The 15,458-nt window shown below is 39.3% G+C and overlaps 1 protein-coding gene across 3 annotated transcripts in view; it reads right to left on the reverse strand.

Moving 5' to 3' along the window:
• The window catches only part of LARGE1 (LARGE xylosyl- and glucuronyltransferase 1), a 186,127-nt gene that overhangs the window by 118,985 nt on the left and 51,684 nt on the right, over window positions 1–15,458 (reverse strand). For all 3 annotated transcript variants that reach the window (XM_062491291.1, XM_062491290.1, XM_062491289.1), the window contains exons 3-4: window positions 9,908–9,990; window positions 324–447 (exon numbers count right to left, since the gene is read on the reverse strand). In XM_062491291.1, coding sequence (XP_062347275.1) covers window positions 324–447; window positions 9,908–9,990 — 207 coding nt within the window. The remainder of the gene's footprint in view (window positions 1–323; window positions 448–9,907; window positions 9,991–15,458) is intronic.

The following is a 15,458-nucleotide window of genomic DNA, read 5'->3' on the forward strand; positions in this document are numbered from 1 at the left end:
TACTAAGATGAATTATCCTTAAAAAAACATAATGTATTCAGATGGACAGTCAGAATACTCTTACTAGCAGGTAAAATTCTAAGCTGCTAAATAAAATAATTCGTTATCTGCTCTCATTCCAGAGAAAATGCACTGATTTTAACCCTTTAGCATCTTCTAGCTAAGTGTAATCAGGTTACAGTCATGTCACTTAGAATTAGTTGCCATCAGCGAGAATATTTTTAGGCAGCAGTTCCCCTGCAACTCACCAGACAAGGGCGATGAGGAACAAAGGGGTGACATCAAACCAGAAGTATATGACTGACACGTGTGTGTGTCTTTACCTTGAGCTCATCTGCATCATAGAAGTCGATGCGCACAGCAGGGACCATCCACGTCTGGAACAGAGTTGCCAGGATCTGTTTGGCAATTGCATCTGCGATGAGGTGAAAGTGGAGTGGGTTTCGCCTGATATGAGAAGGGAGAGAAATATGTTAGTTCAAAGGGTTTTAACTCCTCTGCTTGAAGGACAGCATCAGAATTTCCAAAGCTTTATCTGTGTCTAAGATGTCGAGTTTTGAGCGTGCAGCATGTCTGGTGGAGTCCCGCTCTGTGGCCAAAAATGCTGAGACACAATTTTGAGTATGCACGACTGCAACAAAATACTACATCAGTTTATGGGTGGATATGAACATACAGAGCGCCTTTTACTTCAGTGGAATGTGATGATTTACAACAGCTGAGAGTCTTGTACCTTGCACCAGCTCCTTAAAAAAGGCCAAGTTAAAATCCCTTTGGGGACCTGGGCTCTGGAAGTGATTGTTTCAGTTTTGAGGTGAACCCCGTAATTTATCTTTGTGTTAAGAACAGTGTCTATGGAGAAATGAGGGTGCAAGGGAAGGCTGAAAAATAAAAATTTGAATGAGGTGAAGCTCTGGGACCCTTGAGTTTACATAGAACTTTTCTACAAAGCAAACTTGGGGAATCAACAGCTGTCCCATAGGAATCCAAAATTAGATGTTTCAGGTGAGTGCCTTCTAGCTATTCACTGGCATAGTGGAGATTGCAAATCTCAGCACATCCTTTTTCCTAAGAGGAGGATGGTTAAAGAGAGGCAGGAAGAAACGAAGGAAACATTTTACTTCAAACCACCAGATCTGGACTCACCTCTGTAGTTACAGGACTTGGGCTAACTAAAAAGACAAAACAAGACAGGTGAAGCCAGTATCAGCAGGAGCGGCAAGCTCTGACAAAGTGTATGGATTTTTCTATCCTAATGTGAGCTTAAACATTATAAATACCTTGCTTAATTCCCTTAACCTCCCTCCCTTCTTGGAGGACAGTAAGCAACAAAATTTGATCGTAACTTCTGTGGTAGGAAACCTACCAGGGGAAGTTAGTCACAAATTGTAGTCTTCCATGTTTGCCCTTAGTTTAGCAACTTTCCCTGTCAGCAGAAAAAGACAGACTGAGAAAAAAAGCCACTAAGAAGACAAATGGTTTGTTTTGATTTTAGCATGGGATCAACTTTTCTTTGATCCCTAGAGTGGAATAGTGGATTCTCATTTCTAGGGAATCTGTAAAGCTAAATGAGTGTACTTGTTAATTGGTATTTTTCATCTAACAAGAGAAGTATTTCGTTTCAGATGTAGATTAAAGCAGAAAATGAGTGATGCTACTACATTCTTCAGTGCGAATGAGAAGTGAGCAAAACTATGTTAGTTCACACCAATATACTTCCATTACATTTTTGGGCTTAATTCAAAAATTGAAGGTTATTTATTCTCCATTTTCTACATTAATGAAAAACGCATGCCTTCCTCTTTAATGTTTCTCTACGTGCTTTGATACTGCTTCCAAAGTCCACAAGAAAATGTATGTAAAAATACATATAATGGTTCATAGTATTTTAACAGACTCCCTCAGCAGAAAGAGGAGATTGTTGTGAGAAGCAACGTGTGACTGGATTTTGCAGTCTCAGAAATACTGCACCGAAGATCCAACCCAGCACTCGGGGCTGCCAGTGAAGTTGCTGTAGTGGCTTCAAGGACACTGTGGATCACATTATGTGCTTACAGGAAAAGCAGAAAAGGGCTGGGTAGAAGCCTTGTATATGAGATAATCAGAATGGCAAGAATAAACCCACAGCTGATCTGCCTTAAACAATATCCAAAACACTAAGCCACAACGTGCTTTTCAAAAGACAAAAGTCTTCCAATCTCCAGCTTGCCCTGGAGGATGGAGGAGAGAGGGAAAGGCATAAGCTGCCAGCTGCTGAGTGTCCCATTACCAAGCTAAAGGAATCACAGCAATTACATCTGCTTCACCAGCCCAGCAGGAGAGTAGAAGAGCACATCCTGGCTCATGAAGATTCCGCAGTAACCAGGCACCTTGCCAAGAAAAAAATCAGGAAATAGCAGTGATCAGGAATTACATCTCATTAGTAGAGACAAGGCCAAGAGAAACAAAGTACAACACCAGTGGGTTTGGATACAGGAAAAGCAGTATCTAAAGACAAATAGATGTTCAATATCAACATACACATCCCACATAGGTCCCTCTGCTAAGCAGGGGCTGAGTCTGGATTCTGGTAGGACTATTTCCCAGCTGGTGTTCTTCAGTAATTTCCTTCCATTTTTTTTTTTATTCTGGGGTTATTTTATATTCTAAAGTGGAATAAGAAGAGTAAAAGATCAGTTAAAAGAAAAACAAAAGCTCCATCTTCTTTCAAATGATCATTTAGTTAAATGGAATTGATATAAAATATTTCAAGATGAAACACACTAGAAAGAAAAAATCTGACACAAAGACACTCAGATGTTCAGTAGCAGTTTATAGTTATCTGAATGACCCAGAGTGTATGAAACTTAAATGGGAACAAGTGGGTGACATTTACTTTAGTTCATCTCCTACTGGGAGAAAGAAAAAAGGATAGCTGTACTCCCACACAGAAACCTCTTTCAAGTTGTTAGCCTCATGGTAAAGATTCCGCTGGAAGGAAAATGTGTGTCAGAGGCAAAGCAGAAGATTATCACTTACAAAAATATATCCCCAAAACAGTATAGTGACCTGATGACATCTACAACTAAATGTGCATCAACCACAGAAAATCTTACTCCAGACGAGATTTCAGTTCTGGGAAATGTGAGGTTTAGCACGGTGCTGGAAGCCAACAGTGCACAGCCTCAAAGCTGGAAGACCTTCTGAAGGTAACTGTACTAGCATACACACAGATGACATCTTTCACCTCTTCTGCTGTCTGCAATATGCGAAGCCTAAAAGACATGGATTGCTTCAAAGTGTTTAAGAAACAAGTTTAGAAGCTTGAAGATCAACCAACGTTCATTATAAAAGATACAGAAGAGATTCTGCAACATAAGAAATCTTTCTCAAGAGATATATGAAAGGGATGCCAAGATTATCTGACAACATGATTGAATCACTGGCTCTGAGAATTAGGGATGACAATCAGGATGCTGTGAAGGATTCCACTGAAAGCTGAATTTCATTAAACTTGGACATTTTGCTCATTTTCCACTGGGCACATCAAGAGAACTAAAAATAACACACATAAGGGCTGGTTGTTCCTTGTACTGATAGAAATCACTATACTGTAATGGGGACATTATATGCAACCATGGAATAACATGGGTCAATATATGGCAACTGTCACAAACTTCTTCCCACGTAACTAACAGGTTTTGGGAAATCCCCAGTACTCATGTGAATTCATCTGTCTGGGAATAAATGTTTCTAGGATCCCAGGTTCTGGAACCCTGAGTCCCAGGTCTTCCAGATTCCTTAGTGCAGAAGCAGTTCTTGAAACAGCCAGAGAATTTCTCACAAGGTCCGGAAATACTTAATCTTATTTACTTCAATGATTTTGAACCTTTGAATTTCTACCAACCATAACTTCTCAGTTTCTGCTACTTGGAAAATGCTGATGCAATAATGTCTTAATATGGTATAATGTAATTCCAAAATATGGCCATTTCCCATAAAGTGGAAACTTAAGGTCCTAAGCACTCTATTCAGAAAACTGCAAATCTTTATATATTAACTTATTTCCACTTATCTTAAGATCAGAACACTTATCTGACAAAGTAAACCAAATGTAAAGAGCACACATTTATTTTCCTAAATTACTTTCCTCAAAAGTGAGCGAAGGAGAGATTCTAGCCAAGATTTTTCAAGTATGGACACATAAATATAGTCTCTTAGACCTAAATATAGGCATTTGAATGAATGCCCTCATTTTCAAAATTGCTGAGATCCTACTATAAAGTTAGTAAAATGAAAATAAGTCAATTTTTTAAAAGTCAGGCCATGAATTCAGAAGTCTGTTCCAAGGTACACGTTTCTCTATATTTTTTCCTATGATGTCTTATTCATGCATTTCAAAACTTCTTATTCTTCATCAGATTTATGATCTGCTTGCTCAAGAATTTGTGGCCCTTTCTTTTCAAATAGCCTCTGCCACGGAGTTAAATACAGAAATCTACAATTGAAAAAGGGAGTGGTAAACCAAGACTCACTCTTCCCTTCTGCACTATTCCATAGCTCAGTTGTTAGTAATTCAAAAGGCAGCTCCTTGGCTGCTTGGTTACACAGTTCTCTCTCTGCAACAGAGGAATTTTATTTTCTAAGAATATAAAAAGGTCAGTAGCCCAGAGGGTTTATTTCCAAAACCTATACTTTATTAAGGGAAGCACAACAAGGTAGTACCTTTTATATCTGTAACAAATGGCTACAAGAACTTCAAACAGGAATTATAAAAGGCAGTTTGGGAAAGTTTTTCTCCTGGTGCTCGTATGACAAGCCCTCTCTCAATATGAAAATTTTAAATGTGAAAATCTGCAGGATTTTTTTTTATACCACTTCACATCCAGTATTGATGAAAATACTTCCCAAACTATTGGAGAGATCCTATATACACACTTGCTGCATCACTCATGGATCTTCTTGTTTTGTGTTAACTTACAGAAGTTCTTTGGGAAGTACTAAGAGATTTCACGGGTGGATTTTTTTTTTTTAACATTGTTTTCTCCATTATGCCTCTATTGATAGGATAGCTAGAAAAAACAAAAAAAGAAGTGTGTATTATTGATGTATTTATATGGATCAGAGAAACCAGGTCGTGCTTTATGGCTTTTGCCAGAATAACCTCCCAAGATTAGACACAGTAGAAAAGTTGCAAACACTGACAGAGGTGTTGAATTCTCAAATTAACTCCATTAAGGCAAAGTGGTCTCAATGGAATATAGCCATTAGATTATATAAGCTTTAATTACCAGCCAGTGTTGACTTGTGACTCTTACTTGGAAATTACATGTCATCCTTTTAATTTAATTTAGATTTTCATTTGGTTTGCTTTATTCTACTTGTTCTAAGGAAAAAAAAAAGGAGTTCATTATTCATACAGCATTCTGTAACACAGCTTCATATCCTGTTCTTAAAAATGCTCAGACATATGCTTAACTTTAAGGATACCAGCAGCCTTCTTAAAGCAAAAAGAGGCAACTTCCTATGAAAAAGCATTTGGTTTTGTTTACATTCCTTACAAAGCCCCCACATTCCTATGCCACTATTGCTGCAGCATAGATGGAGAGTACAGCTAAAGAAGTAAATGCAGTGACTTCTGTGAAAAGGAGGGACTGACATAGTAGGGTCAAACAAAAAAAAAAAAAAAAAGGGCAAAAAAACCAACCCCAGTACTTGCTGGCACAGAAGTTAGTATTTTACAGATTGTCAGGCTGACCTGCCAGAAACATGCTATAATTGTGCAAGTTTGTTTTTTAATTTGTTTCCAAATGAAAAATAGCATTAAGCATGTCTTCAGAAAAGAGCACATTAAAAACAATTCTAGCTCTTACTCAAGTTAAGACATACCTGAAGAGAGAGAGAAATTATCTTTTCAATATGAAACCATAATTGTGGGCTGTTTCTGTGGCACTCTAAGGTTTACAGTTTTCAGAAGTAGAGTAAAACACTGAAAACCACCACTGTAACTTGGATTGCAAAAGATTCAAGGAGCGTTATCAGCCACAGGGAACTGCTCCAATTTTGAAAAAGAAATACAGGTGCTTTTTAGCATATTACTATAATCACTGTTTCCAAAAGTATTTCCACTTCATTCTTCCTATTTGACCCAATATAATTAATTTCTAGTGTGTAGTCTTTTGGTTTGGAAAAACTAAAGTTAGGCTGCCCTTAGGACACCGTGATATGAGATTGGCTTGTGTTAAACTAAGAGATAATTTCTTTTAGCCCTGCAATGGCTTTATAAAATCTGTCATAATTGAGAACTGGATGTGCAAGAAAGGAAAAGCAGGAAAGTTGCAGAGTAGGACTGAGTATTCATTCTCCAAGCCTCCCTCTGTGCAGCACTGCCAATGCATATTTATCAGACTGCAAACCCTGCACTATCCCAGCTCTGCTGAGTCTCCTCCTGAGAGCAGACTGTCAGTTATGTCAAACTGGGTGTTAAAAGCTGCTGGATTTTGTGGCTGGAGCATACGTTTTTTAAAAGACAAAACTGGAATCAAGCTCCTTTATCACTGGGAATGAAACACATTTCTAAACTGTGGTGTTCTTACTTGGAATCAATCACACTACCCCTTTCCCCTCCTTTTCCCACTCTCTGGAACCTGAAGACAGACACGGTTTCTCAAATGGTCTGAACAAGTAGCTTGCCTAAGTCTCATAATATATATGGTATGACTCAAATCTTGGTGTTTTAGGCCTGTGGAGAGCTGAAATGTTCAATATGCAGGATTTGCAGTATATTCATGCAAGAGAGAAGAGACAGCACACTCCATCTATAGAAAATCCTGTAGCTTCTATCCTTGATGGCCCAGTACTCCTGCTGTTTTGTGTCTCTATCTAGCACTCTAGCTAAAGTTGGGAGTATAACAAATATGTTAATGCTCCCTGGGATTAGACTGACATGGCCTCCTTTTCTCAGAGCTTTTCTATTAGACAAGTAGGGATTTCCTATCGAAGTAGGGAATTTAGGTACACAGTTTCACATCAAAATGCACACTGAAACATTTTTTAATTACTAACCTGTACTAACCTGAAATGCAAAAGAAAGGACATGAAATCTTCACAAATTCCAGACAGAGTCACTGAAATTAGTTTCTTACAACAACAACTAACTGAGGTGCAGGAGGACAGGTGAGGACATTAAGGCTGGTTGCCTTGAGGGGTCAGTTGTTTAATCATTAGATTAGTTTGGATTCAGGGTGGGTTGAAAGAAAACCAAAATCTCTATGACAGTAAATTTGGCAGCATATATTTTTTTCTGTTCTTGCAAAACTATATTTAAGTTTGAATGTGGTGATCCTACAAATAAGGGACCAGTGACTTAATTTAGAGATTAGGATTGCAAACCTCTTGTTAAGCAAATTTCTTCATTGGTAAACATACAGACCTTTCAAACATCTATTCTGCTTGGCTTATTGGACAATGCCAGCTAGGATGCACTCCCTGGTGTATATTTAGGGTCAGAAGAAGAGACATCTCCATGCCTGTTTTCACTGAGGACCCTCAAGTCAGAGGCAAACCTGATGCTGACATCATGAAGCACTGACTATCTGAACCAACCACTTCCATCTCTCCGAACTCAAAGCTCCTAAAGGCACTACCATGACCTGTCTGCACCCTTCATTCCTATAATTAAATATATCCCAGCAACTAAAAGAAGCCTTTCCAATCATCACCATTTCTGAAGTGCATACTGGTCTCTTGCACATGGCAACCAATGCAAGGAAACTTAGTTCTAAATCAATATTCAGCTTAGTTTGTTGTTTCTTTCTGCTTATTCTGCATCCTTCTACACAACTGCCATTCCAAAGAAAAAGATCCAAGAAAGGAGTGCTACTGAAGCATGGCCATGGAGCCACGGCCTCAACTGATGCTTAAGAAGCCTGTGTTTTCTAGAAGATAATTAAATGTCTCTAAGAAGCTCTGTCGCTTTTCTGAGAGTATCTTCTCTTTCTAGCAAACAATTTAATGCCTAGTGAGAAAAGCTAGTTCTGGGCAGGAATGGACTTAGATTTGTCTTTAAGTATGTTCTGAGCAAAAAAGGGAGATAGGTTATCTTGAATGCACAAAAGTTTCATTAGCTATACTGGACTTTATCTTGACCACCTCTGCTGAGCTCGACAAACCCTTTGAGAGGAGCAGAAGTGCAGGCCAAACAACAATAAGCCGAATCCATGAGATTCAGAAATACCAATATTAATTACCTTTTTTGGTTTAATATCTTAGTTTGTTACTATTTAATAATTTGATTATGTGGTAGTATTGCTTATGAATTTGCTAATTGCTCAGAGGAGTAAAACAGGGACATTTCCTTTAAGGAACACAGAGAGAGGCTGTTTAAACCCTTGAGCTGTGAGATTCCTATTATTTACAGAACCTTGGAAACACAGAGATTAAATGGATGCAAAATTCTCAAAATGGATGCAAGTACTAGGATTAAAAAAAAAAGGAGAAGCTAACCACTAGGATAACTCACGTCATCACAAAAATGTGATTTTCCATGAAATCCCTTTGAAACAATTAAAGCAGACAAAAGTTCCCCACATCCTTGAAATACAAAGCCAGTTAACACTGAAAAATTCAAACTTCTAACTGGAAATAGCTATAATTCTAGCATTTAACTGAATTTTAACATTCAGAAAAATTCTGCAGAGAATGACATGGAGTTTTACTGGGTTTTTTGCTTTTGTTATGTTTATTTTAGCACTTTCTTCTGGTCCTACCCCTCATCTAACATGAACATGCTACTTCCCAAAAGACTTGCAAAGACTGTGTGTTGATAATGGAAGCTGTTCTCATATTTTGATTAAACAGTACTTATGGGGTCTTTTTTTCATATTGGACAAGGTAAGCATTCTTATTATTTTAGGAAACTTAGAAAAAATGATAAAATGGTGTAGTCAAACCATTGTCAGGGAGTGACTACTAAGGCTTTCAGCAGGAGACTGGAGGCAAGCGTAAGGAGCAGAGTGTGGGACTGGAATGCCCCACTCATGTTAGATGCAAGAAGATATTACCACATGACATGAACAAGAGTCATTCACCCTTGCACAAAACTGTCTTTCATAAAAAACAGCATATTGAAACTACCTCCTTAATAAGTTGCTTGTACTGTTAGCATATTTTACTAGTCTATTGTTCTTTTTAAGTCAAACAGTCTAATCACTTCCCTAATTTTAATCCACTTTCTGCAACATTATTGGAAGATATCTTTGAGAGACGTTTCTAAATTGGACAATGGATATACACATATGCCCACACATACTTTAATGTGAATTCTCTTTTTTTCTGGAGCTGCTATTTATTAAGGGATTTGGTTATTTTGTTTTCATTGTACATTTATGCTCCCCAACATTGGGAGCTAACTGTGCTAAAACCAGGTTGACAAACCTACTGAGGGGCTGTAAGCAGCCATTCCAAAGCCAAAATAAGCCATCTGAATTTAATGAAATAGTGTATAGACTGATTGCAACAGCAGGTTTGCAAATGTCAAAATTGGAAGCTGGGAAGCAACCAGTGTGAATTTATCATTTGCACCCGTGCCATAAACTGATACCAGAAACAGGCTAAATGAATACAATATTGTTACTACCATTATCATTATTTTAGAGCATTCAGGAGTGTGTAGATAGATACTGTCCCTAGTCCCACAGTGCAACAGGGGCAGCAGGTGGATCTCTGATCCCTCTTATTCACTGGAGAAATCTTCACACAGGTGAAATCTATTTGAGATGAACATAAATTAAATGCTTCATTCCTTAAAAAGAGAAAGGAACTAGGGAAGAGATTCTGACCTTCTTTTGAAGTAAGAGAATAAACCTAGAAAAAGCTCACTTAGTCATAATCAGATATACAATACACAGGAAAATAAAGCTACCTTTACCTGTGAAATAGGACAGACTTGACAAGTGTGACAACATCCCGACTGGCATTGTACCCTGCACAGACAATGGCAACGTGGATAGTCTGTGGGAGAAAAGGAACAAAAAGAACAAAAATTAAAGCCTGCTCCTGTGTTCATCACTTGTTAAGGAGAGCACACACATGACACTGCTGTTGTTTAGTGCTGCAATTGTTAGGGATCTGAGTGGGTGTTTTGCAGCTGCTTGCAACCCACTTGAGGCAGTTTGCTAAAAACATCTTAATTGAGTTATAGCACCATCATCATTCCAAAGTCATTATTATCCCTACACTACAGCAGATGTTTGAACAGAACTGCATTAGCTGAGACATACATGTGCATGTATGTTCACACACCCTCCCCAAGTAAGCAGCACATAAACATATGACATTTTTAACCTCTTAAACAAAAGTTTAAAATTACGTCTGACAATTAGAAGCAGTTACGACCTCAGAAATTTCACATTATTTCTGTCTCAATGCACACTCCCTATGGAGAGGGTGTATTTGTCACCTGCTCTCACACGTGGTACCAATGAACGGTGAACTCACAAGTGACCCAAGCATCACTCCCTTATTATCTTAAAAACGTCCATACCTTTCTGTCTGTAAACTTCCCACGGGCAGCTCCATGCAACACTGACTCTTTCTCTCCTTCTGTCTCTCTTCCTTCTGCAGCACTGACTAACTCCTTCCTATCCCTAGCATGACCACCTGACTGCCTGTCTCTCGTACAACATCTTACCCTCTCAGTGCCTTGCACAACTGCCTGACCCTTCCTTCTCACAGCACAGCCAGCAGACTCCAACTGCCTCTGGAGTAGCTAACCCACTCTTTCATAACAGCCATCCTCATTGGACACAGCTGTGTCCTAGTAAGGAGCAAGGCTGCTCCACTGTTTACTAATTAGTACAGCTACAATTTATCAGGGGCAGGATTGCCTTCAGCACTGTCTCTACTCTCTTACAATCTGTCCTCCCACAAGGGTGAGCAAGCTCTCATGGGGATGAACATGACTACGACTATTGGTCTGCCAGGGCTGGATGCATCCCAGTGATGTGATGAGACACAGGCTGTGAAGGCAAGTGGCCACCTCCCTGCCTGTGACTGCCTGTATGGGCTGTTCTGACAGAGTTAATGTGAAGTTGAACACAACCCCCACAAACACATTCTCTCCACCTCACCACAATGGTGAATTATCACTTATTCTGTGCCTTTTTACCTCCTTTTTAACATGAGGCAGAGGTTTCCTCATCTCTTCAGGAGGAAAGGGAAAATTGAAAAGGCGCTACAAGTCATTATTTAGCCAGTAAGTACTAATCTGAAAAATGCTATTACATTGCTCTGCTTTTACAAAATAGCCATTTCTGCTCCCTAGGGACAAAAAATTAATCCTAGCAAGTTTTGACTCCAGATTCTGTGATCTTCTGTTTCTCAGTGGTCACAGAAACGAAGCAGAGTTCACCATGCTGTTAGCACAAAGCTGCCTTTGGAGACACAGCTGTGAAACTGCAGGGAAGCCTCATTTTGCTTCCATTTGAAGCTTAGTTAGCTGGTTTCTCACACACACAGCTCTCATTTTCCACAGAATGCCCACTATGCTGAGAACAAATGAGGAATTCTGCCTCCTCACACAGTCACAGATTCCCAAAGCATGGCTTTGGCACAGAAGCACATTTACACAAGTGCCATGTGTTGGGCACATCTGAAGAGCCCACAGCCCCATCCATAAAGATCACCTGGTACAAGGCACAATTTGAATCATACAGCTGCCAAGTGGCTGTGCCACTGTAGAACATCCACAAGAACACCACAGCTGCCTCCAGCCCTCCTGTGCTTCACAAGCTCAGGCATATTTAAGAGCTGATGTTTTAAGAAGATTTGAATTAATAAGACAACTATCTGTCCACAGAGGTGTGAGAAAGAAAAGATATTGCAGTACATTTTGGCAACAGCTCTGAGAGGTATTAGCACTTTAAATTTGTGTTAGAGTCAATGGGAGCAGAGCATGCCCAACATTTGGCAAAAATTGATTGAGTTTCTCTCTTGTGAGAAGAGGGGAGAACAGAGGCTGCTTATTAACAACTTTTATTGCAGCAGTAATCTGCAGTGTACTCGTCAGCATGGGCTGCTGTGGGCACACTGATCCCTGATCCTACACATACTGCCTCCTCAGGCTTTTGAAAGACCTAAGATCCTTCCCCTCAGCGCCAATTAAAATCAAATTAACTGAGAACAGTTCCACCCTTGCTTTAAACATTTCACCTGACCGCACTAGACCAGAGACAAACATTTTAGGGGTTTTCACAGAATAGCACTGTCATATACTGTCAACAGTTTTATACTACCTACACTTGCCAGGAAAGCCCTCCTCAAAGCCATCCTCTCTCTGTTACAACTGCCCTCCAAATCAGAGTTTATTCTGTCAAGTGCTTGCTCACATCTGTTCTTTGACTAAAGCAGTTTGTTTCAGAATTGAAAGCATGCATTCCTCGCTGTCTTCTAGTAGCTGCTGTTGCCCTGGATGCTGCCTCAGCCAGAACACAGTGAGAGCAGCACTTACTACTCTTCTGAATGCTCTTTTCTAGCTCAGAGACATGGGCATCCATGTACCTTCTGCTCAGCCTCTCTGGTGTTTGATATTGCATATCATTTCTATTCCTGCCTGTAATCAGTTAAACAAAAGTGCAATAATCCCCAAAGAGAAGTCAATACCTTTTCTTTCCAAGTTTTTTTCCTGCAGCATGCTACAAGTCTCAGTCTATTCCTCTCCTTTCTCTGATTCACTTTACTTTCTGTCATCGTTTAACTGTTAAACAAAGTCAGTGGAAAAACAGATAAGCCAAAATGAAGTCATCAACCTGAACTGTCTGCAGATGTTTGCATCCCAAGGGGAAAGACATTATTTCCAGTTTTCTCCACGCTTGTTCCAAATGCATGTTTGGATTGAGTGCAGCTGGCTGTACCCAGATTCTGGCAAGATGTGGCTGGAATAAGGATTTGGAAAGAACCTGCACTCTCCTAAGCACACTACTGTAAGCATCACCTCTCAGATTTTCAAAACTGTCACCTCTCCCAAACTCCTTTATTTCTATCTGCAGATGGCTGGAGGAGTGCATCCCCCATCCCACCAGAACTGGCCACTGATTTCACACAACCTCCAGACTCAATGACTTCACACCAAGGACTAAAGCCACATGACCAAAGAATGCTCCAACTTCCACTACAAGTGTCAGCCTGCCTATTTGGCTCAACATGTCCCACCAAACTTCTCACATCAAGGCTCTGCATGCTACACTTGCCTCTTTACTGCTGGCATTCCATCCTAGTTTTAGGTAATACTAGCCACACTCTAGCCTGGATGTTCAGAAGTTGCTGCAGGACCAAACTGAGCATTCAAAGTGTCCATCCTCCTACAATAATGCTCTCTTTAAAGTGAGTGATGGACGTGTTCATCACTTGCTGCAAGAGTCTGGACTGAGGTCATTCACTGGAGAGGCTTTTGGATAATGTAAGTCATTGCAGTAGCAAATGAAATGACGACACATGTGCTTTCCAAAGTCAATGAATTCTTCCTCTGTGTATACACAGACACATGAATAGGTAATCAAAACACTGTGGAAGTTCACCACAACATTATTCCTACAGGCTGAGGATCAGGGACACCAACTGAACTATTTTTAACTGTAAATAGTTTAGGAAGCACTCAGGTCTAGGTGTTTCACGGCACTTAAGGAAGCTAAGCTTCTTTAGGAAAGAGAGTTTAAGTCATACCAAGGTGCATACTAATATAGTTCAGAAACTCCTACTTCAGATACTGCAGACCAGGAAAAACCTGTTTCTAAACACAATAAATCATGTTCTGGGATAACATTAACATGAAGAAAATATCCAAAACCACACAAAGAACTGGATCCATACCTATGAGGAGTATACAGTACCTAGATGAGCACACGCAGCAATTTTTTCTTCCTTGGGCAACTTTTTGGAATGATGAAATAATGAGTTTCAAAAGCCTGTATTAGTCCTGATAGTTAAAAATAATCTTTGGTAAGACATTTCATACCTCAGTAATTTTCCAGTAGGCTTTCTACTGTAGATATTCAATCCTTCATAAATAATTGTTGAATGTGATTAAGAGATATTACAGGTATGTAACAAAATGCTTGTCTTTGTTTCCAGTTTGTTTTTTTTTTCCCCCAGTGGCAGATAACATCTGCTTTATATGTATTACACAGCTGATGTTGGTGAGGATCTGCTCTTGATGGCTGTGGAGCACTATACACTTACCCTATTGAACAACACTGTCGAGAACAGGAACAATACAAATATGCCTCTAAAAACATTTCAAAGTTAAGTATCTTGCTAAGCCACTAAACAATATGCTGTTCCTAATATATAATCACGTTCAAAAATATTTATAAATGTAGACAATTCAAGTCAATGCTGAGTTCAGGAGGCATAAGCTGGAAAGATACTGGGATAACACTGTAAGAAAGAGGCATACAATTTTGTTAGCTTTCATTGGCATTATGATTTGCTTCTGAAGCCTGTTGTTAGAGCTGACATCTGTGTAAAGACTATGTTTACTAATACTTCCAAGGTTTGTCTACTACTGGGAAGGCATGACAGGCATCTGCTTGCTCCAGGGAGAAGGCCCTTGTCTAGGTGTCTGATTTTTTTCTTGCAGTATAATGCTGGTCCATTTTACAGTATCAGAAGAGCTCTCCTGTGATGCAACAGACTAGGAAGCTGTGGCTGGATTGCAATAAACCCACAGCTATTTGATATAGATCACAATTAATACTACACAGATGAAGCTTTATCAAAGATTTAATGTTCATTCATTGTAACTGCATTTTCAAACGTTTTAATCACCATTAAAGATCATCCCAAATTAGATTGTGAAACGCTATCAGCAGTAAATCTCTAAGAAGAGACTCAATGAAATGAGCAACCTTAGCATTCTTAGTCTCCCCCGGAGCAAGAGTCATCTTCCTAAGAAGCCTTGTTTCTCACTATCCAATTTGTTGACTCTTGCTGTGATATATTTCAGGGTCAGAAGCTAAAAAAAATTTGTTTACAGATGTGAAACACAGAGAATGAAAGGCATCAAGATGCCACTCACACAAACACTGGACAAGAATCTACACCAATAAGATAAATGATGAGACCCTTGGCAAATCTGCTAATAGGGAAGTTCAATTTTAACTTCCATTGCTGTAACAGTTACTGAGAGAATTCCTTAAGAGAAGAGTAAGAAGTTATTTTGAGATCAAAATACTGTGTGGTGAGATAAGGGGAATGGCAAATCATGTGAGATTTCATATTTTATATAAGCATTGCCTCCAGCAGAGTGCTAACCCCCACTGAACAAGTAAACTCATTGGCAAAATACATTAAAAACTGTAAGGCCACTTAAAATATCCCTACTTTAAGCTACTATTTTTGTGTCCTGGATTGGTTGGTGCATTGAATAACCAAGACCTATGATTCAGCTCATCACTCCTTGATATAATAATAAGGGAAAAGTG

The sequence above is a fragment of the Cinclus cinclus genome, chromosome 4 (assembly GCF_963662255.1).
Source record: "Cinclus cinclus chromosome 4, bCinCin1.1, whole genome shotgun sequence".
Taxonomy (NCBI): domain Eukaryota; kingdom Metazoa; phylum Chordata; class Aves; order Passeriformes; family Cinclidae; genus Cinclus; species Cinclus cinclus.